General features: G+C 32.0%; 1 protein-coding gene across 4 annotated transcripts in view; it reads left to right on the top strand.

Annotated features, from left to right (window-relative positions):
- EPHA6 (EPH receptor A6) overlaps positions 1–24,663 on the top strand; it is a 745,715-nt gene that overhangs the window by 258,951 nt on the left and 462,101 nt on the right. For all 4 annotated transcript variants that reach the window (XM_031958889.1, XM_031958890.1, XM_031958891.1 and 1 more), the window contains exon 5: positions 4,780–5,115. In XM_031958889.1, coding sequence (XP_031814749.1) covers positions 4,780–5,115 — 336 coding nt within the window. The remainder of the gene's footprint in view (positions 1–4,779; positions 5,116–24,663) is intronic.

Here is a 24,663-nt window from a genome sequence, read left to right as displayed (position 1 = left end):
TTTCCTTTTTCCTCATCCCCTTTTTAATGAGGGGACAGAGAATTTTCTCTAAAGCAGATATGTCAATTATTTTCTCTTTGAGCCAACTCTGATGAGAGTAAGATTCACACAATGTTCCTCCCCCTCTCTAAATTCCCTCAGATATGTTAAGTTTCCTTTGCCTCTTCATGGGATGTGGTTTCCCTCTTTTTATCCCCCCTTCTCACCTTATTCTGCCATCATCCTTTTTCCATATCTACTTCCCTTTTTTATGTTATATCAGTAAAATCAAATTATACATGTATTCTTTTTGTATATCCACAACAGAAATACAATTCTCAAGGGTTCCTTTTACCTTTTCTGAGTCCTATGGCTAGAGATGAAATTTTTTGTTTAGTTCTGGTTTTTTCCTTAGAAACAAATGGAATTCATTTGTTTCATTAAATGTCCATCTTCTTCCCTGGAAGAAAATGCTCAGCTTAGCTGGGTAGTTTATTCTTGGCTGCAATCCAAGTTCTTTTGCCTTTCAGAATATCAGATTCCAGGCCCTTTGATCCTGCAATGTGGAGGCAGCCAGATCTTGGGTGATCCTTATTGTGTCACCACGATATTTAAATTGTTTTTTTTTTTTTTCTGGCTGCTTGTAAAAATTTTTCCTTAATCTGATAGTTCTGATATTTGGCCACAATAGTCCTTGGGGTTTTTATTTTGGGGTCTCTTTCAGAAGGTGTTCGATGAATTCTTTCAATGCCTATTTTACCTTCTGATTCTATTACATCTGAGTAGTTCTCTTTGATGATTTCTTGTAAAATAGTATCTAGGATCTTTTTTTTTTCATCATAATTTTCGGAAAATCCAATAATCCTCAGATTATCTCTCCTAGATCTATTTTCCAAGTCTGTTGTTTTTGCAAGTAGATAATTCAGGGTTTTTTCCAGTTTGTCCTTTTTTTGGTTTTGCTTGACTGATTCTTGCTGTCTCAATGAATCATTAGTTTCTATTTGTTCAGTTCTAATTTTTAATGAATTATTTTCTTCATTAACTTTTTTATTTCTTTCTATATATGTCCAATTGAGTTTTTAAATGAATTGTTTTGCTCTATGGAATTTTTTTCCATTTTACTAATTTTTTTTTAGTGAATTATTTTCTTTTTCCAATTCACAGATCCTACTTTCTTGCGAATTCTTTGTCTTTTCCACTTCACAAATCCTACTTTCTAGTGAATTCTTTATTTTTTCCAATTCACAAATCTTACTTTCCTGAGTTTTTTTTACTTTTTTCAATTCACAAATTTTGTTTCCCTGCACTTCCTGGGAATTTTTTATCTTTTTCAATTCGTATTTCAGCAAGTTGTTGCTCTTTTGTAAAGCTTCTCTTTCATGGTCTCTTCTATGAGAGCATCATGTAAAAGGGGACAGGTGAGATTCCCCTTTGGGGTATTGTCTGGTGCCTGTTTGCTATTAGTCTCTTCAGCTTTGCTGACCTGCTCTTTTTCTGCATAGAAGCTGTCAATCGTTCTTTTCATCTTTTTATTCATTTTTTAAAGCCTTTAGGGTATGCTTTCCAGGCAAGGGGCTTACCAGCTTCCTCTGCAGAACAGGGAGAGATGTAAACCAGCTTCTGGCTCTGAGGTATGGGAGTGCTCTGAGTGAGAGTTTTCCCTTCCCCCAACTGGAGTTCAATTCAGCACTGGCCGAGCTATCAAAGTACCCAGTTGGCTGTGTGGATTAGCGACTGCCCTAAGGATAGAGACTAAGCAGTGAAAGTGTCACTGCCCCAGGCCAGAGCCCCTTGTGGGGCTGTGGGTATTAGCAGCTGACCACAGATAGCTGGCTCTACTGGAAGTCTGCCTGGAAGTCTCTGCCTGCAAATCGGCCCTGCAAAAGCTCTATGGCCCCAAGCCAAGCCCCCCACTGTGCAGATTAGAGGCTAACCTGGGCTGTGCCCTCCTGCTGTGCAGGTTAGCAACTGTCCCCAGGAAAATCCCCGTACTGTGCATTGGTGCTGCAAGTTTGTGCTGGGATCTGTGCTCTCACTTCTGGTTTGAGGTTTTTCTTGGAGCCTTCCCTCTCCCAGCTAATGCTGATCTCTTCCCCTGCCCCAGGACAAACCTTTTTTGGTAAGACTGCAGATTTTCTTTGGCTGGTGAGTTGTTATACTTCTAATCTTTATGAATTGTAGCAGTCAAGACTATTTTTGAGGCTTGATATAGTATTGATAAAGAGGGTAATAGAAGAGCTTAGAAAGTTGCGTGTGCCTTCTCCACCATCTTGGCTAGGAATGTGCTTTGTATTTAGAATCTATCTTCCATTTGTTCAATAATGAAGAGAACCAACTACACCCAAGGAAAGAACTCTGGGAAATGAGTGTGAACCACTACATAGCATTTCTAATCTCTCTGGTTTTGTCTCCTTGCATTTTTGATTTCCTTCTCAAGATAATTTTACCTTATTTCTAAGTCCGATTTTTCTTGTGCAGCAAAACAACTGTATGGAGATGTATACATATATTATATTTAACATATACTTTTAACATATTTAACATGTATTGATCTACCTGCCATCTAGGGGAGTGGGTGGGAGAAAGGAGGCGGAAATTTGGAACAGAAGGTTTTACAAGGGTCAATGCTGAAAAATTACCCATCTATGTATCTTGTAAATAAAAAGTTATAATAAAAAAGAGCTAAACCATCTGCATTTTGACCATAGAGTAAAATAGTCTTGATTATTGCAGGGATACACATGCCATACTCTTAATGAAGGTCACTGAAAAATTAGTAGTGATACAAGGACTCTCTCAAGATCTCTCTTAACAACTTTAGAATTGATTGTGTGATATGGGAGATGCTGGCACAAGACTGCCCTCATCAGAGAAGATGCTATGTTCTATGAGCAAAGAATAATTAAATTAGCTCAGGAGAAACATGAGATGTGCAAAGTTAGAGAGTCCACCCCCAATGTTCATAGGGACTATTTATGTCCGATCTGTTGTAGAGCGTTCTGAGCTAATCTTAGTCTGATCAGCTACAGTCAGACACACTGTAACTCAATTAACATAGTGATGTTATTTTGGTCCTATTCAAGAATGAAGGACAGCAAGCATGTCACATAAATTTTTAATAGTTATGATATTGAATCATACAGGCAATGAGATGGGTCATTGAATAAAGACCTGGACTTGAAGTCAGGAAGAAGAATTTAATTCTGGTGTAGATAGTTTCCATGTGACTCTGAACAAGCAACTTAGTCTCTCTCACCCTCAGTTTCCTCATAAATAAAAGGAGGTTACATTCATTGCCTTAAATTTCTCTTCTAGCTCTAAATCTGTGATTCTATAAATCTCACATTGTCAGGTAATAGTAATGGAACAGCTAGGTGACCTTGATTTGTTTATTTCACCAGTTCCATATAGTAGGTTACATCTCAAGATACTGAAAAAACAAATACTTGTGAGTGTTAGAAAGATCAGAAAGAATGGAAGAAATGATGAAAATGCCCTGATTTTCTTTATTTTTTTTGATTGAGGTAATTGGAGTTATGACTCGCCCAGCTAGGAAGTAGTAAATATGTGAGGCCAGATTTGAACTGGGTCCTTCTGACTTCAGGGCCAGTGCTCTATCCACTGTGTGATCTAGCTGTTGGACCATGATTTTCAAAAAAACAGAACACAGTTTATAAGCTATATACCTATATGCCTTAATTCCTTAGAAAATTCTCCCTGATTCCTTAAAAAATTCCTTTAAAAAAAAAAAAAGGAATGACTAGACGACGTCAAGAAAAGGAAGCAATTATCACTTCTCAGTAATGTCTTCATGGAGAAAAGGTCATGTTATTTCCACTTTGTTTCCTTTTTTTGACAGACATTAGATAGCTATTTGAAGAATATTGTGTGTGTGTGTGTGTGTGTGTGTGTGTGTGTGTGTATATATATATATATATATATATATATATATACGTAGTATGCATAAATTTCAGCAATGCATTTGACATTCATGCTATTTATGTTTACAATATGGAGAAATACATAATAGAGAAATATAATTTGATAGGTCAAGACAGGTTAGACTATTGGGTCAGTTCTAATAAGTAAGAATTCAGTGTAGTTAATTATAAAATTCTTAAGAGATATTAAATTTGTTTCTTTTGGGTACAGGAGACAAACTTAAGAATAAATAGTTAAGGATTATTTAAAAAGGATTATTAAAAGTTTATACCAGGAAAAAAAATTTTTGACCAACAACCTGAAGTCTTCAATCAAGGAATGATCATGTGTTTGACATATTGTAGAGGAAATTATTTCTCCAGGTATGGGTTAAGCTAAATGATTTCTGATATCTTTTCCAACTCTGTGTTTCTGGATGAAAAAAAAAACACCCAATAACATGAAAATTAACCAGTATAATACTGGGATATTAAGAAAACTTACTTTATTTTACTTTCTAAAGTTTTAAGTGTTTTTACTATCAATTTACTCAAGATGACTCAATGTTATAGCATAACTGTTACAAACACTAACTCTAACTTATGTAGCTTATTTTTCAACTTTATAATATTAAAATAATTCCCATGAAAATTTTACTTCCTCTACCTTTCTCAACTTTTTTCTCATTTTTAGTAATATAGAATAAGAGAGAGATATCAGTTCACTGACAATCCAGGGGTATGTACACATGTCCTTATGAAAATTTGGTCCATAATAATTTTCACAATCAACCAAAAATGTGCTTATTGCTATAAAGTAATCAGTATTACCACCTTAATTTTTGTCACCTTAATGATGCCTTCATTTTATTTTCTCTAGGACCACCATCAGCTCCAAGGAATGTGATTTTTAACATTAATGAAACAGCACTTATTTTGGAGTGGAGTCCACCAAGTGACACAGGAGGAAGGAAGGATCTCACATACAGTGTTATCTGTAAAAAGTGTGGATTAGATGCAAATAAGTGTGAGGTCTGTGGAGGAGGGATTCGCTTCATCCCAAGACATACTGGTCTTACCAATTCCTCTGTGACTGTGGTTGACTTTGTGTCTCATGTGAATTACACCTTTGAAATAGAAGCCATGAATGGTGTTTCTGATCTGAGTTTTTCTCCAAAGCCATTCACAGCTATCACAGTGACCACTAATCAAGATGGTGAGTGCTTTTATTTGTCTTTTCTTTTTTATTTAAAGTATGCTGATAACCCATTTTTGAATAATGGGTTCATATTCAGAGTGAAACTGGTTTCTTGACACTTAGATAGATTGTCATATAAATGGCATCAGATCAGTTATTAAGACTTCAAGTGAGCTATGTCAAATTTTATATTATTGAACTATAAATTGCAGAGTCTCAGCCTAGTTTTACAATAGCATAGACCATATCATATAATATTATCATTATCAGTATGATTTTACAACCACTGAATAATGAATTATATGGAATATTTAATATTTCTCTAATTGGTAATATTTAGTTATAATTAAATCTAACTATAAGATTATAAAATTCCATGATAGTATCATTTATTTGATGAATAATGTTTAAGTTAAAACATTTTCTGTATGTAACTAATTTCCTCTCCAACATTGTTTTTGACTAAGTTAACAATGTTAGAGTAGGTAAATGGATATGTAGATACTGGATAGATAGACAGATAAATATTAAGAGAAAAAACATGCTTTCTATTCAATTTACAAATGTATTTTTCTTAAAGAGAGAATAATAAAAGAAAAGCTTAATGTTTTAATACATTAATTTGTTAAATCAAATGTGTCTTTAGCTGAAAAGAACTTTCTTACAACAAAAAAAACAAAAACAAATATACATAGAAAAACAAATATGAATGGTAAAATACACTTAATTTCCACTACAATTTTAAGACTTTGGAGAGGTGCTCATCTACCACTTACATTCATTTAATTCATTTAAATATTCTCTTAAGAGAAAATTTTTGAAAAATCAATTGATAATAGACTGAATTTTGCTTTATTTTAGAATATATTGCTAATATACTCATTTTGGTCTAGTCCATATTGAAATATTAATATAAAATATTAAGTATCAATAAAATATAAATAAAATATAAAGTATCAATGTTCATTATAAAGTATCACTAATAACATGAGAAAATTAATATACTTAATTCAATTCTTAAATTCAATTATTTTCTTATTCAATACTTAAATACTTATTCAATTCTTATTCAATACCTAATTCAATTCAATTCTTTCAATTCATATTTAATTCAATTCTTATTCTTAATTCTTCAATACTTAAATAAAAATGAAGTTTTTGAAAGGAAATTGTTGAAGACTTCCCAAAGATATTTTATACTTTTGTAAAAGAAGTATGTATGGCAATAACACCTCGTTGATTAGAAAAGTAGATGTATCATGTCAGTCACATTTTCAGAACATGTCTCTGTTGTTTCAGAACATGAAAAATGAATTCCCTATCATTAGTGTACTTTAAAGTGTTTTTTATCTTTCAAAACTATCTCAGTTATATACAATCAATTATGCTGATTACCTCCTTCCTTAGTTTTGATAGTTTGATTCATATGCTTGAGAAAATATTAGGGAAAGCCCAAAAGGAAATTCTCTTTCCTATTTTCTTTAATCTGCAATTTTTCCTGATTCAGTCTATATAAAAATTTGCTATATGTACCTCCAAACTTAATACACGGCTGTATATGTTCAGTGTATTATTAATAAACTATCATCTCTTTGGCATTTAATCTGAAAGTAAATTATAAAATTAAGGGAGAATCTTATGATAAATATGAGATACAAACAATAATGCAATTCTTAGTGAAATATTTATATAAACATAAATACTTTTGCACACACATATATAGGTATATATATATATATATATATATATATATATATATATATATAGTGTTTGTATAGCTATCTACTACCTATCTATCATCTATCTATCTATCTATATCTTTATGTATATAAACTCTTGGCCCAAAAGATGTCATCAAATCTACTTTTCAATTTCTTTGTAGGGCTATAAATAAAGCATCTCTTTAATATCAGTTTTGTACTTTACCAAAGAGATTTTATAGTGTTTATTGCTCCCAAGCATGTAGAAATGTATTTTTAATGATAATTCTTAGTGCTGCTATTTAATGATGATTAAGGATTTGTTTGGCCATTTGTAGTAGGACTTCCCTTACTTATACTTCTCTCTGATATCTATATAAACTTTTAACAAGTTTTATCTAAAGCTAATTTCAATAATTTGAATACATATGTTAAAATTTAATTACTTGTGGACTTATATTTAGTGGTGGGCAAACAAACTCTAATCTGATTGACATCTAGAAGACTTGAAATTTTGAATTTTGGAGGGAGGACGGCATTATCCAAGTTAAATGTGTTTGTTTTATATCAAAATCAAATTTTAATGTTATTTAGTCCAACATTGATGTTCTTATGGTGCTATAATTTAGGACAGCCTGACAGGACAAACAAATGTGTCTAAACTGTCTTGCTATCCTAAATCAAGCTTATATTCCAATAAATTATGTTGGAAAAATAGATTTTTAAAATCTGTCTCAGAAATATATGTGTCTATATGGTAATTTCCTAATAAGTACCATAATAAGGAAAGCAAGTTTACATAAAACAAAACAGCATTATATACACAGCCAATATGTAGTAATATTTAAGACAGAAGCAAATATTATAGTATATTTTGACAATATGAGTAATAATCATATTAGTAGCAAGTAGCCTAATAAAGTACTCTTTAATGGAGGTTATTAATTATTTTTAGGATTCTTTTAATTTGTTTTAATCATAAGAAACTACTTTTGAAGCATTACAGTAATGTAAATTTAACTGTGGAGATATAGAAGTGCTGCATCCAACTTATAATTTGCAGCAAGGATAATTATACTAGCTTATATCTAATATGCTCTATGGTTAAGATAAAACTCTGCACCAAAAACATTTCCCTAATTTTAATGTGCTTATGTCTGAAATTTCACCTATGTCTCCATCTTCATGAATTCTCCACCCTTTTTTTGGTCCTCAGGTTAGAATTAATGTAATTTGGCAAGTTATTAACAAATTCTTCCTGATGGTTTAAAAGAAAGAAAAGAAACTTGTGTTAAGGGTTATGTTGAGTGGTAAGAGAAATGAAAAGGAAAATAGAAGAATAACACAGATAAAATTCAAAAAGTAATTCACAAATTTTTTGTCAAGGTTTAAGTTTAATGTTAAATACTTCAAATTTAATGTTAAAATTAAAGAAAATAATTCACATCATCCTGTTTATTGTCCATATGGGAATGAATAAAGAATGAATAAATGAAAAATAACTAAGTCTTTGCTGTATGTTAAGTACTATTTAAAGTGCTAATAAAAAATGAGAAAATCCTGAACCTTAAGGAGGACAATGATACACATAATGGAGTTATGATGTGGAATTATGAAATGAAGTTTCATTTGGAAGATACCAGGAATAGTAAATGGAACCATAGGTTCATTGAGTAAGGATCATTGAGTATAGGATCAAGGTGACACACTGATTCCAATAGTAATTGATTTGATAATGGCAGGACTAGAAAGCAGAGAGCAAGGAAGACAAAGTGGAGTGTGTATGTTCACAGGCAAGAAGTAATTCTTTTAAAAACAGGTTTCCAATGTGGTTTTCCAAACAGGTCTGAAAAATATTGTATTCTAAGGCAAAAATATTGTAGTAGACTCAAAGTAAATGGTTGAAGATATCTCATCATATTTCAGCTTATGAATTCTCCTTTTTAATTTTCATATAAAGTAGAAGTGATGCTGAGCAGATAGATCACAGTTAATAAAGGAAATGTTCAGCAATTGAAGAGGCTATATTAAGCAGTGGACCAGATAAATAAACAATGGGAAATGACCATAGTAATGTGCTTGATAAATGCGAAGATCCAGACTTTTGGGGAAAGAATTCACTATTTCCCAAAAACTGCTGGGATAACTTGAAAACAGTTTGACAGAAACTATAGTATAGACCAACATCTAATGTTATATAGTAAGACAAGACTAAAATGGGTACACAATTTAGACACAAAGTGTAATACCACAAACAAATTAAAAGAGCATGGGATAGTTTACCACCTGCCTGAACTACTGAAAAAAAATCCATTAATTCCATTAATAATGTTAATTTTATTAACATTATTGTTCTTTTGTTTTAAAAGATGAATTTTGTTAATACATTTTTAATTATACAAAAATAAATATTTAGTACATTGGTTTGTATGGCATTGAATAAGTAAATATACTTAGATAGATAGAATTGTTATTTTTATTACATTGTCACCCAAACCATATGCAATTAGTGTCTTTTTCAGTCGTTTAGATATGATTTCATTTGTGTATAAAGTGTTTTGTAATTGTGTTCACTTAATTCCTGGTTTGTCTTGACAGGCAGACTTCCAAATATTTCATACAATCTACAGTTATTTTAAGTGGAATTTCTCTTTTAATCTCTTCCTGTTCGACTATTTTTTTTTAGTAATACATAAACATGATGGTTTATATGGGTTTATTTTATATCTTAAAGCTGTGCTAAAGTTTTCAATTATTTCAGCTAATTTTTAATTAAATCTCGGGTATTCTCCATTGATATTACCTCCAAAGAGTGATGGATGATTTTGTTTCCTCATGAATTTGCGCTTTCTTTCTATTTTTTTTTCTGATTGCATGGCAAATTCATTAATTTATTCTTTGTCCATTTTATTGATGTAAGCATTTAGAAGTATTAATTTCCATAAGTACTGCTTTGGCTGCATGCCATGAATGTTGATATATTGTCATTTTCTTTAATAAAATTTATACCAATCAGACTCCCAAAAAACTATTTTAATGACCTAGAAAAAATAAAAACAAAATTCATATGGAAGAACAATTCTATTTCTTTCAATTTCTTTTTCTTCTCTTATTATTATAGTTAGCATTTCTAGAAAAATGTTGAAAAATAGTGGTGATAATGGACATACTTGTTTCATCCCTGAACTTAATGAGAAAGTTTCTAGCTTCTCCCAACTATATATAACATTTGCTGATGGTTTAATATAACAATTACTTACCGTATTAAAGAAAACTCCATTTATTCCTCTACTTTCTAGAACTTTTATTATGAATGACTATTGTATTTTGTCATAAAGCTTTTTTACATATCTATAATGATGGAGATAATCATATGATTTCTGTTGGTTTTGTTATTGATATAGTCAATTATATTGATGTTTTTGCTAACATTGAACCAAGCTGCATATTCCTAATACAAATATCATATAGCTGTAATATCCTTCCTAGCACTGTATTGAAAACTTTTGCTTTAAATTAGAAAAATTCGCCTAGTGTTTTTTCTCTGCCAGATTTATCACCATATTTGTGTTGTAAAAGGTATTTGGTAAGGTTGCTTCTTTAACCAATTTTTTCACCCAAATAGTTTACATTGCATTGGATTTAATTGTTCTTTAATTTTTTGGTAGAACTCACTTGTGAATCCATTTCAGCTTGGAGACTTTTTTTAATAGCCTTTTATTTACAGGTTATATGCATGGGTAACTTTACAGCATTAACAATTGCCAAACCTCTTGTTCCAATTTTTCACCTCTTACCCCCTCCCCCCCCCCCCTAGATGGCAGGATGACCAGTAGATGTTAAATACATTAAAATATAAATTAGATACACAATAAGTATACATGACCAAAATGTTATTTTGCTGTACAAAAAGAATCAGACTTTAAAATATTGTACAATTAGCTTGTGAAGGAAATCAAAAATGCAGGTGGCATAAATATAGGGATTGGGAATTCAATGTAATGGTTTTTAGTCATCTCCCAGAGTTCTTTCTCTGGGCGTAGCTGGTTCAGTTCATTACTGCTCCATTGGAAATGATTTGGTTGATCTCGTTGCTGAGGATGGCCAGGTCCATCAGAACTGGTCATCATATAATATTGTTGTTGAAGTATATAATGATCTCCTGGTCCTGCTCATTTCACTCAGCATCAGTTCGAGTAAGTCTCTCCAGGCCTTTCTGAAATCATCCTGTTGGTCATTTCTTACAGAACAGTAATATTCCATAATATTCATATACCACAATTTATTCAGCCATTCTCCAACTGATGGACATCCATTCAGTTTCCAGTTTCTAGCCACTACAAAAAGGGCTGCCACAAACATTCGTGCACATACAGGTCCCTTTCCCTTCTTTATAATCTCTTTGGGATATAAGCCCAGTAGTAACACTGCTGGATCAAAGGGTATGCACAGTTTGATAACTTTTTGAGCATAGATCCAAACTACTCTCCAAAATGGTTGGATTCATTCACAACTCCACCAACAATGCATCAATGTCCCAGTTTTCCCGCATCCCCTCCAACAATCATCATTATTTTTTCCTGTCATTTTAGCCAATCTGACAGGTGTGTAGTGGTATCTTAGAGTGGTCTTAATTTGCATTTCTCTGATTAATAATGACTTGGAGCATCTTTTCATATGACTAGAAATAGTTTCAATTTCTTCATCTGAGAATTGTCTGTTCATATCCTTTGACCATTTTTCAATTGGAGAATGGCTTGATTTTTTATAAATTAGAGGTAATTCTCTATATATTTTGGAAATGAGGCCTTTATCAGAACGTTTGACTGTAAAAATATTTTCCCAGTTTATTGCTTCCCTTCTAATCTTGTCTGCATTAGTTTTGTTTGTACAAAAACTTTTCAGTTTGGTATAGTCGAAATTTTCTATTTTGTGATAAGTAATGATCTCTAGTTCTGCTTTGGTCATAAAGTCCTTCCCCTTCCACAGGTCTGAGAGGTAAACTATCCTGTGTTCCTCTAATTTATTAATAATTTCATTCTTTATGCCTAGGTCATGAACCCATTTTGACCTTATCTTGGTGTACGGTGTTAAGTGTGGATCAATGCCTAGTTTCTGCCATATTAGTTTCCAATTTTCCCAGCAATTTTTATCAAACAGTAAGTTCTTATCTCAAAAGCTGGGGTCTTTGGGTTTGTCAAAGACTAGGTTGCTATATTTGTTGACTGTTTTATCCCTTGAACCTAATCTATTTCACTGATCAACTATTCTATTCCTTAGCCAATACCAAATGGTTTTGGTAACTGCTGCTATATATTATAATTTTAGATCTGGTACAGTTAAGCAACCTTTATTTGATTTTTTTTCATTAATTCCCTTGAAATTCTTGACCTTTTGTTTTTCCATATGAATTTTGTTGTTATTTTTTCTAGATCATTAAAATAGTTTTTTTGGTTGGAGACTTTTTTCTTAGGGTGTTCATGATGATTTTTGCTATCTCTTTTTTCTAAAAGAAGCTTATCTAACCTTCTTTACTCTTAATCAGAGAAATTTGTATTTTTGTGAATATTCATCCATTTTATTTAGATTTATTGGCACATATTTAGACAAAATAGCTCTTAAGAATGGTTTTAATTCCCTTTTCATTGGTTGCTAATTAAACTTTCTTATTTTTGATGCCAGTAATTTGATTTGTGATATTTTCTCAATTTTATTTGTTTTTGTAATAAAACCAGGCTCAAGCATTATTTATTAATTAAAGGTTTATTTGCTTTTAATTATATGTATTTCTCCTTTGATTTTCAAGATAATAAATTTGATGTTTAACTGGGTATATTAAAATTTGCTTTCTTTCTAATTTTTTTTCTGATTGCATGGCAAATTCATTAATTTATTCTTTGTCCATTTTATTGATGTAAGCATTTAGAAGTATTAATTTCCATAAGTACTGCTTTGGCTGCATGCCATGAATGTTGATATATTGTCATTTTCTTTAATAAAATTTATACCAATCAGACTCCCAAAAAACTATTTTAATGACCTAGAAAAAATAAAAACAAAATTCATATGGAAGAACAAAAGATAAAGAATTTCAAGGGAACTAATGAAAAAAAAATCAAATGAAAGTGGCCTAGTTGTACCTGACCTAAAACTATATTATGAAGCAGCGGTCACCAAAGCTATTTGGTATTGGCTAAGAAATAGACTACTTGATGGAATAAATTACATTCACAGGATAAAATTGTCAATAACTTTGATAATATATTGTTTGGCAAACCCAAAGACCCCAGCTTTTGGGATAAGAATTGACTGTTTGACAAAAACTGCTGGGAAAATTGGAAATTGGTATGGCAGAAACTAGGCACAGACCCACACTTAACACCACACACCAAAATAAGATCAAAATGGGTTAGGCATAAAGAAAAAGATTATAAATACATTAGAAGAACATAGGATAATTTACCTCTCAGACTTGTGGAGGAGGAAGGAATTTGTGACCAAAGATGAACTAGAGATCATTATTGACCACAAAATAGAAAATTTTGATTATATCAAGTTAAAAAGCCTTTGTACAAATAAAATTAATGCAGGCAATTCTCCAAATGATAAATGGTCAAAGGATATGAACAGACAATTTTCAGATGATGAAACTGAAACTCTTACCACTCATATGAAAGAGTGTTCCCAATCACTATTGATCAGAGAAATGGAAATTAAGACAACTCTGAGATACCACTATACACCTGTCAGATTGGCTAAGATGACAGGAAAAAATAATGATGAATGTTGGAGGGGATGCGGGAAAACTGGGACACTGATGCATTGTTGGTGGAGTTGTGAATGAATCCAACCATTCTGGAGAGCAATCTGGAATTATGCCCAAAAAGTTATCAAACTGTGCATACCCTTTGACCCAGCAGTGCTACTACTAGGCTTGTACCCCAAAGAGATACTAAAGAAGGGAAAGGGGCCTGTAAGTGCCAAAATGTTTGTGGCAGCCCTGATTGTAGTGGCTAGAAACTGGAAACTGAATGGATGCCCATCAATTGGAGAATGCTTGGGTAAATTGTGGTATATCAATGTTGTGGAATATTATTGTTGTGTAAGAAACGACCAGCAGAATAAATACAGAGAGGCTTGGAGAGACTTACATGAACTAATGCTAAGTGAAATGAGCAGAACCAGGAGATCTTTATATACTTCAACAACGATACTGTATGAAGATGTATTCTGATAGAAGTGGATTTCTTTGACAAAGAGACCTAATTCAGTTTCAATTGATCAATGATGGACAGAAGCAGCTACACCCAAAGAAAGAACATTGGGAAATGAATGTAAACTGTTTGAATTTTTGTTTTTCTTCCCAGGTTATTTTTACCTTCTGAATCCAATTCTCCCTGTGCAACAAGAGAACTGTTTGGTTCTGCACACATATATTGTATCTAGGAATACTGCGACATATTCAACATATATAGGACTGCTTGCCAACTAGGGGAGGGGATGGAGGGAGAGAGGGGAAAAAATTGGAACAGAAGTGAGTGCAAGGGATAATGTTGTAAAAAAAAAATTACCCTGGCATGGGTTCTGTCAATAAAAAGTTATTATAATAAAAAAACTAATGCAGGCAAGATTAGAAAGGAAACAATAAACTGGGAAAACATTTTTACACTTAAAGATTCTGATAAAAGCTTCATTTCCAAAATATATACAGAATTGAATCTAATTGATAAAAAATCAATAGTTAAAGGATATGAATAGGCAGTTTTCAGATGATGAAATTGAAACTATTTCTACCCATATGAAAATGTGTTCCAAAGGATTATTGATCAGAGAAATGCAAATTAAGACAACAACAAATGTTGGAGGGGATGAAGGAAAACTGGGACATTTATGTATTGTTGGTGGAGTTGTAAATGGATCCAACCATACTGGAGAGCAATGCTCAAAAAGTTATCAAACTGTGCATATCCTTTGATCCAACAGTGTTACTACTGGGCTTATACCCCAAAGAGATATTAAAGAAGGGAAAAAGATCTGTATATGCAAAACTGTTTGTGGCAGCCCTTTTTGTAGTGGCTAGAAACTGGAAATTGAATGGATACCCATCAATTGGAGAATAGTTGGATAAATTGTGCTATATGTTATGGAATATTATTGTTCTGTAAGAAATGACCAACAGGATGATTTCAGAAAGGCCTGGAGAGACTTACATGAACTGATGCTGAGTGAAATGAGCAGAATCAGGCGATCATTATACACTTTAACAACAATACTATACGAGGATTAATTCTGATGGAAGTGTGGATATGTTTGGTAATGAGAGAATCCAATTCAGTTCCAATTGATCAGTGGTGAACAGAATCAGCTACATCCAGAGAAAGAAAACTGATAAACAAGTGTTGACTGCTTCCATTTTTGTTTTTCTTCCCAGGATATTTTTACCTTTCTAAATCTGCTTCTTCTTGTGCAATAAGAGAACTGTATAAATATGTACACATATATTGTTTTTCTTGGGGGGGGGACAGGTTAGGTAGCCCAGAAAAAAAGGTATATTTATTTCTATTTCACTTCAATTTTCTCAAGAAGTCTATTATATCCAACTTCTTTCTAAAGTTCTATTAATCACCAGCTTCTTTATTGTTTATTTCTAGGTTAAATTTATCTAGTTTTGAGAGAGGAAAGTTAGATCTTGTATTAGTGTAGTATTACTACTAATTTTCTTCTCTAACTCATTTAAGTTTTCTTTTAGTAACTTGAATGTGATACCACTTGATAGATAGATTAGTAAATAACCAGGAAGAAAGAGAAATGGAGAAAAAAAGGACTCAAAATAAGTTTATATTTCTTTATATGTGCCTCTCTCTTTATTTTTGGACTGGGTAAAGAAGAGATGCTTTGCCTCAATTACCAAATGGATGCTGCCTCAGTCTAACTAAGACTTATTGAAAACCTTAGCTTAAAAAAAGGCCAGTGTCTCCCCTTATACCTTAAATTATTTCCAGTCATCGTGATCTGTATTTTGTCACTGGATCCAAATGGTTCTGGAGGAAAAAGTGAGGCAGATGACCTTGCATAGCCATCCTTCACTTAAATCCAATTCGCTTGCATATCATGGCATGATTTCCCTGATATCATGGTCTTCTTCCACAATAAAGAAAAAAAATAAAAACCTACTTAGTTAGAAAGATTTGTTTAGTGTTGCTATTACTTCACTGTTTATGATACTTTTAGTACAATATAGTTTCTCTACTTATCTCTTTTAATTAGATATATTTTTGCTTCTGCTTTTTTGAGATCAAATTATTAACCTTAGTTATTTTTTTAACTCCCCTGAAAGCATAATAGATTTGTAAGTCATTTATTTTAACTGCATCAAGTGTGTTTCTTGTAAACATGTTGTAATATATCCACTATGATATCTGCTTCTTTTTAAATATGTAATTTCATCCCATTCACCTTCATAGTTATGATTTTGCACAATGTATCTTTCCTCTCTTTCTCTCTTCTCTCTTTCTCTCTTTCTCTTTCTCTTTCTCTCTTTCTCTCTCTCTCTCTCTTTCTCTCTCCCTCCCTCCCTCCCTCCTGCCCTGTCTTTCTCTGTCTCTCTGTCTGTCTCTGATTCATCTTATTCCTTTTATTCTGAACCTCCTCAAAAGGGTTTCAAAAACCAAAAAAAAAAAGCTATTTAACACAGCAATATAGCATCTTATCTATTTTGGTATTTGACTTCAAAATACAATTTTAGTTGAGGATTGCAGAACTGTTAGGAAAAATTGTTAAGTAATTTTCATTGAATTGTATGCTGGCTTTTTGGATTTTAAGAAATATACAAAAATTAATTAGAACCACTTCAGTGTGATGTTGCTAGGTGAATCACTCCTTGATTATTATATAAATAGAATTATAGATTGAAGTCTGTTACTATTAATTAGAAACTTTTTAATAAGAGTTAATTAACCAGCTTCTACAATATTTAGGGCTCTATTTTATCACTCTATATTTTTAATGTGTATTCAAATTATTCTAAAAGATGTATCATTTAAGGAAGCAAGTAAGAAAAACATCATAATAAAGGAAATATTCAGTTTTACCCAGTATTTGGCAAGGAAAGTGAAGATAGTTACAGTTTTCTTGGAAAGAGAAATCATTTAGGTCATAGTAAAAGAAAACATTAATCATGGATAGTCAATCTGAAACAAATCGTGTTTGCAGATGTCATGGCTTTCACATAAACTTTAAAGACCATGTTCAGAGTGAAGGACATGATAAATTACAAAGTGATTCTGTTGATTTTTCCTAGAGGTTATTTAAAGCAATTATAACAGGAATAGATTGTACTGTTTCATTTGCTCCTTAAAATATATCTTCTTTATAAGACTCCACAACCCTTAAAACTACATTTTAGTTTCTCTTCCATATGAGATGCCTTGGGCTCACATTTTGGTGAGAGTTTTCATTCTTTTACTGCAGAAACACGTGATGAACTAACTGAATAGTCAATAAAATTGAAGTTGAAAATAAATTAAAATATCTAAAGTCTATCTTTAAAAACTTTAGATATCTATTTCACATTTTAGCCAATTTTAGAATGATACTTGAAATGTGATTTTGCTACTCATGACTAGATTAAGTAATAAAGCATAATGTGTGCAAATGGCAACAGCTTCTGAAGTCACAGTCAGAATATTTTTTTTTACTTCTGCTAATCTCATTCTGCTTACCAAAAAAAGAAAATGCTGCCTACTGCAAGATTAAAATTCTCCCCCAAAATACATGTGACTATAAGACAAGATATTTATATTAATAGAGCAGTCAACTTTGTTTCAGAAGTAAGTACTCTCCTTGAATCTTTAACTGAAAGTGCAATATTGTTTAGATAACTTATAATTTAATGCATAAAGTTTTTTTTAAAGATTAGAGTAATCTATACTAGCGTCCAAAATCAATTACTCAATCAGTTTATATTTACTAAATGCCTACAGTGTTCTAGGCACTAGAGATACAAATACAAAGAAATGAAAAAAATGTATGAAAAATAATGACTTCTTTTGATGAAGAGTCAGAAAAAAACATATAAAATATGTACATCACAAATAAAGGGATTAAATACAATTGTACAGGGTAGTTTGGCAGGCAAGGGGAAATTTCATATTTCTAGAGTCCTACTTGTGTAAGATAGAGAAAGAGAAAGTCAATGAATTGGGCTTGCAACTAAAAATGCTAGAAAAGGAACAAATTAAAAACCTCCAGTCAAACACTAAACTTGAAATTCTAAAACTAAAAGGAGAGATCAATAAAATTGAAAGTAAAAAAAAATTGAATTAATAAAACTAAGAATTGGTTCTATGAAAAAACCAACAAAATAGACAAAACCTTAGTAAATCTGATTTAAAAAAGGAAAGAGGAAAATCAAATTGTTAGTCTTAAAAATGAAAAGGGAGAACTCACCACTAATGAAGAGGAAATTTGTGCAATAATTAGGAGTTACTTTGCCTAACTTTATGCCAATAAATTCGACAACTTAAATGAAATGGAAGAATACCTTCAAAAATATAGCTAACCCACATTAACAGAGGAAGAAGTAAATATAAGAAGTAAATATCCTAAACAGTCCCATCTTAGAAAAAGAAATAGAACAAGCTATTAACCAGCTCCCTATGAAAAAATCCCCAGGACCAGATGGATTTACATGTGAATTCTACCAAACATTTAAAGAACAATTAACTCCAATGTTATATAAACTATTTGAAAAAATAGGGATTGACGGAGTCCTACCAAACTCCTTTTATGACACAGACATGGTACTGATACCTAAACCAGGTAGGCTGAAAACAGAAAGAAAATTATAGACCAATCTCCCTAATGAATATTAATGCTAAAATATTAAATAAAATATTAGCAAAAAGATTACATAAAATCATGCCCAGGATAATACACTATGACCAAGCAGGATTTATACCAGGAATACAAGGCTGGTTCAATATTAGGAAAACTATTAGCATAATAGACTATATCAATAACCAAACTAACAAAAACCATATGATCATCTCAATAGATGCAGAAAAAGCATTTGATAAAATCCAACATTCATTCCTAATAAAAACACTTGAGAGTATAAGAATAAATGGACTTTTCCTTAAAATAGTCAGGAGCAAATATTTAAAACCGTCAGTAAGCATCATATGCAATGGGGAAAAACTGGAACCTTTCCCAGTAAGATCTGGACTGAAGCAAGGTTGACCACTATCACCATTATTTTTCAATATTGTATTAGAAACACTAGCCTCGGCAATAAGTGTCAAGAAAGAGATTAAAGGAATTAGAGTAGGCAATGAGGAAACCAAACTATCATTCTTTGGAAACAATATCATGGTATACCTAGAGAACCCCAGAGATTTTACTAAAAAGCTATTAGTAATAATTCGTAACTTTAGCAAAGTTCCAGGATATCAAATAAATCCCCATAAATCCTCAGCATTTTTATACATCACCAACAAAATCCAACAGCAAGAGATACAAAGAGAGATTCCATTCAAAATAACTGTCGATACCATAAAATATTTGGGAATCTATCTATCAAAGGAAAATCAGGAATTATATGAGCAAAATTACAAAAAAACTTTCCACACAAATAAAGTCAGATTTAAATAATTAGAAAAATATTAAGTACTCTTGGATAGGCAGAGTAAATATAATAAAAGACAATATGCCCTCAACCAATCTATTTATTTAGTGCCATACCAATGAGACTTCAAAGAAAATATTTTAAAGAGCTAGAAAATATAACATCAAAATTCATATGGAATAATAAAAGGTCAAAAATCTCAAGGGAATTATTTTAAAAAATCAAATGAAGGTGGCCTAGCTGTACCTGATCTAAAACTATATTATAAAGCAGCAGTCATCAAAAGCATTTGATATCGGCTAAGAAATAGATTATTTGATCAGTGGAATAGGGTTCACAAGACAAAATAGTCAACTATAGCAATCTAATGTTTGACAAACCCAAAGATCCTAACATTTGGAATAAGAATTCATTATTTGACAAAAACTGCTTGGATAACTGGAAATTAGTATGGCAGAGGTTAGGCATGGACCCACACTTAACACCGTATACCAAGATAAGATCAAAATGGGTCCATGATTTAGGCATAAAGAACGAGATTATAAATAAATTAGAGGAACATAGGATAGGTTATCTCTCAGACCTGTGGAGGAGGAAGAAATTTGTGACCAAAGATGAACTAGAGACCATTACTGATGACAAAATAGAAAATTTTGATTACATCAAATTAGAAAGCCTTTGTACAAACAAAACTAATGCAACAAACTGGGAAAACATCTTCATAGTTAAAGGTTCTGATAAAGGCCACATTTCCAAAATATATAGAGAATTGACTCTAATTTATAAGAAACCAAGCCATTCTCCAATGGATAAATGGTCAAAGGATATGAACAGATAATTTTCAGATGATGAAACTGAAACTATTACCACTCATATGAAAGAGTGTTCCCAATCACTATTGATCAGAGAAATGGAAATTAAGACAACTCTGAGATACTACTACACACCTGACAGATTGGCTAAGATGACAGGAAAAAATAATGATAAATGTTGGAGGGGATGCAGGAAAACTGGGACACTGATGCATTGTTGGTGGAGTTGTAAATGAATCCAACCATTCTGGAGAGCAATCTGGAATTATGCCTAAAAAGTTATCAAACTGTGCATACCCTTTGACCCAGCGTGCTACTACTGGGCTTATACCCCAAAGAGATACTAAAGAAGGGAAAGGGACCTGTATGTGCCAAAATGTTTGTGGCAGCCCTGTTTGTAGTGGCTAGAAACTGGAAACTGAATGGATGCCTATCAATTGGAGAATTGTTGGGTAAATTGTGGTATATGAATGTTATGGAATATTATTGTTGTGTAAGAAACGACCAGCAGGATGAATACAAAGAGGTTTGGAGAGACTTACATGAACTGATGCTAAGTGATATGAGCCAAACCAGGAGATCATTATATACTTCAACAACGATACTGTATGAAGATGTATTCTGATGGAAGTGGATTTCTTTGACAAAGAGACCTAATTCAGTTTCAATTGATCAGTGATGGACAGAAGCTACACCCAAAGAAAGAACACTGGGAAATGAATGTAAACTGTTTGCATTTTTGTTTTTCTTCCTAGGTTATTTCTATCTTCTGAATCCAATTCTCCTTGTGCAACAAGAGAACTGTTTGGTTCTGCACACATATATTGTATCTAGGATATACTGCAACATATTGATATCTGTCAATAAAAAGTCATTATAATGAAAAAAGAAAAGTAAAAAAAAAGAAATCATTAAAATATATATGATTCAGGGCTTAATTTATTGTCTTATTGTCTAAACTTTAAAAAATTAAATAAATTGCTATTAAAAATTAAACTTAAATTTTTATCATGCTTACCTTTGTAATTTTTTAAAATTTTTCTTGTTGTTGCTTTTTTCCTAGAGAACCTGTTTGTAAACATTTACTAATAGATCCTTCATTGAATCCGGCAAGGAAAGAAGTTTGACCCCCATTGCTTTTGGTAGTTGAGCTATTTTGACTTCTAGCCTGTCAGTGTTTTATCTAAGAGAATAATGAATGGCTTTCACACCTCTTATTGTATCAATTTCCATCTTTCCCAGTTTCCAAATGAATAATAAGCAGGTTTTTGTTAGTATAATAATCCTCAATTGTGATTTGAATTGGAGCTTTTACTTAAACTACAAATTCAAACCCATTTCTATTGAAAACCTGAAGCTCAGTAACTATCCTTTGGCAGAGAGGAGTAAAATTAATACTAAAATCCTCCCTGAAACAATTTTTTAAATTATAGCTTTTTATTTACAAATAAATGCATAGATAAATTTTCAATATTGACAGTTGCAAATCCTTTTGTTGCAACTTTTTCCCTCCTTCCCCCACCCCGTCCCCCAGATGGTATATTGACCAATACATGTTAAATATGGTAAAGTATAAGTTAAATACAATATATGTATACATGTCCAAACAGTTATGTTGCTGCATAAAAAAGTCGGACTTTGAAATAGTGTACAATTAGCCTGTGAAGGAAATAAAAAATGCAGGTAGACAAAAATAGAGGGACTGAGAATTCTATGCAGTGGTTCATAGTCATCTCCTAGAGTTCTTTCGCTGGGAGTAGCTGGTTCAGTTCATTACTGCTCTATTGGAACTGATTTGGTTCATCTCATTGGTGAAGTGGGCCACGCCATCAGAATTGATCATCATATAGTATAGTTATTGAAGTAAATAATGATCTTTTGGTTGTGCTCATTTCACTCAACATCAGTTCATGTAAGTCTGTTTCTCCAAGCCTTTCTGAAATCATCTTGCTGGTCATTTCTTTTTTTTTAATTTCTTTTTTTTTTTTTTATTTAATACCCTTTTATTTACAGGATATATACATGGGTAACTTTACAGCATTAACAATTGCCAAACCTCTTGTTCCAATTTTTCACCTCTTACCCCCCCCACCCCCTCCCCTAGATGGCAAGATGACCCTACTGGTCATTTCTTACACAATAATAATATTCCATAATATTCATATACCACAATTTATTCAGCCATTCTCCAATTTATGGGCATCCACTCAGTTTACAGTTTCTGGCCACTACAAAGAGGACTGCCAAAAACATTTTTGCACAAAAAGGTCCCTTTCCTTTTTAAAAAATCTCTTTGGGATATAAGCCCAGCAGTAACACTGCTTGGTCAAAGAGTATGCACAGTTTGATAGCTTTTTGAGCATGGTTCCAAATTGCTCTCCAGAATGGCTGAATGTATTCACAATTCCATCAATAATGTATCAGTGTCCCAGTTTTCCCACAATCCCTCCAAAATTGTACTTTATCTTTCCCTGTCATTATAGCCAATCTGACAGATGTGTAGTGGTATCTCTGAGTTATCTCAATTTGCATTTCTCTGATTAATAATGACTTGGAGCATCTTTTCATATGGCTAGAAATAGTTTCAATTTCTTAATCTGAGAATTGTCTGTTCATATCCTTTGACCATCTATTGGAGAATGGCTTGATTTCTTATAAATTAAAGTCAATTCTTTATATATTTTGGAAGTGAGCCCTTTATCAGAACCTTTGACTGTAAAAATATTTTCCCGGTTTATTGCTTCCCTTCTAATCTTGTCTGCATTAGTTTTGTTTGTACAAAAACTTTTCAATTTGATATAATCAAATTTTTCTATTTTTTGATCAATAAAGATCTCTAGTTCTTTTTTAGTCATAAATCCCTTCCTCTTCCACAGGTCTGAGACATAAACTATCCTATGCTCTTCCAATTTATTTATAATCTTTATTCTTTATGCCTAGGTTATGAACCCATTTTGACCTTATCTTGGTGTACGGTGTTAAGTGTGGGTCAGTGCTTAGTTTCTGCTATACTAATTTCCAATTTTCCCAGCAATTTTTGTGAAATAGTGAGTTCTTATCCCAAAAGCTGGGGTCTTTGGGTTTGTCAAACACTAGATTATTAAAGGTATTGGCTGTTTTTTCCTTTGACCCTAACCTATTCCACTGATCAACTAATCTATTTCTTAGCCAACACCAAATGGTTTTAGTAACCGCTGCTTTATAATATAATTTTAGATCTGGTACAGCTAGGCCATCTTCATTTGATTTTTTTTTCCATTAGTGCCCTTGAAAGTCTTGATCTTTTGTTTTTCCAGATGAATTTTGTTGTTATTTTTTCTAGGTCATTGAAATTGTTTTTTGGGAATCTAAATGGTATAGCACTAAATAAATAGATTAATTTATGTAGTATTGTCATCTTTATTATATTTGCTCGCCCAGTCCAAGAGCATTTAATATTTTTTTTATTGGTTAGATCTGACTTTATTTGTGTGGAAAGTGTTTTGTACTTTTGTTTATATAGTTTCTGATTTTGCCTTGGCAGATGGATTCCTAAATATTTTATACTATCAGTACTAACTTTAAATGTAATTTCTCTTTGTAACTCTAACTGTTAGATTTTGTGACTGATAAATAAGAATGATGATGACTTATGTGGGTTTATTTTGTATCTTGCAACTTTGCTAAAGGTGTGGATTATTTCTAAAAGCTTTTGAGTAAAATCTTTGAGTTTCTCTAAGTATACCATCCTATCATCTGCAAAGAGTGATAATTTAGTTTCCTCATTACCTACTCTAATTCCTTTAATCTCTTTTTCATCTTTTATTGCTGAAGCTAGCATTTCTGATACAATATTGAATAGTAATGGCAATAATGGGTAACCTTGTTTTGCTGCTGATTTTATTGGAAATGGTTCCAGTATATCACTCTTACATATGAGGCTTACTGATGGTTTTAAATAGATACCACTGATTATTTTAAGGAAAAGACCATTTATTCCTATATTCTCAAATTTTTTTAATAGGAATGGAAGTTGGATTTTATTAAATGCTTTTTCTGCATCTATTGAGATGATAATATGGTTTTTGTTAATTTGATTATTGATATGGTCAATTATGCTAATAGTTTTCCTAATATTGAACTAGCCCTCCCTTCCTGGTATAAATCCTACTTGGTCATGCTGTATTATCCTGGAGATGTTTTCTGTAATCTTCTTGCTTGTACTTTATTTAAGATGTTTGCATAAATATTCATTAGGGAGATTGGTGTTTAATTGTCTTTCACTGTTTTCAACCTACCTGGTTTAGGTATCAGTACCATATCTGTGTCATAAAAGGAATTTGGTAGGACTTCTTCATTCCCTATTTTTTCAAATAGATTATATAGCATTGGGATTAATTTGTTCTTTAAATGTTTGGGTAGAATTCACATGTAAATACATATAGTACTA

This window comes from Sarcophilus harrisii, chromosome 3, assembly GCF_902635505.1.
Source record: "Sarcophilus harrisii chromosome 3, mSarHar1.11, whole genome shotgun sequence".
Lineage (NCBI taxonomy): Eukaryota > Metazoa > Chordata > Mammalia > Dasyuromorphia > Dasyuridae > Sarcophilus > Sarcophilus harrisii.
The sequence above is the reverse complement of the archived record's forward strand: the minus strand, read 5'-3'. Positions and strand labels throughout refer to the sequence as shown.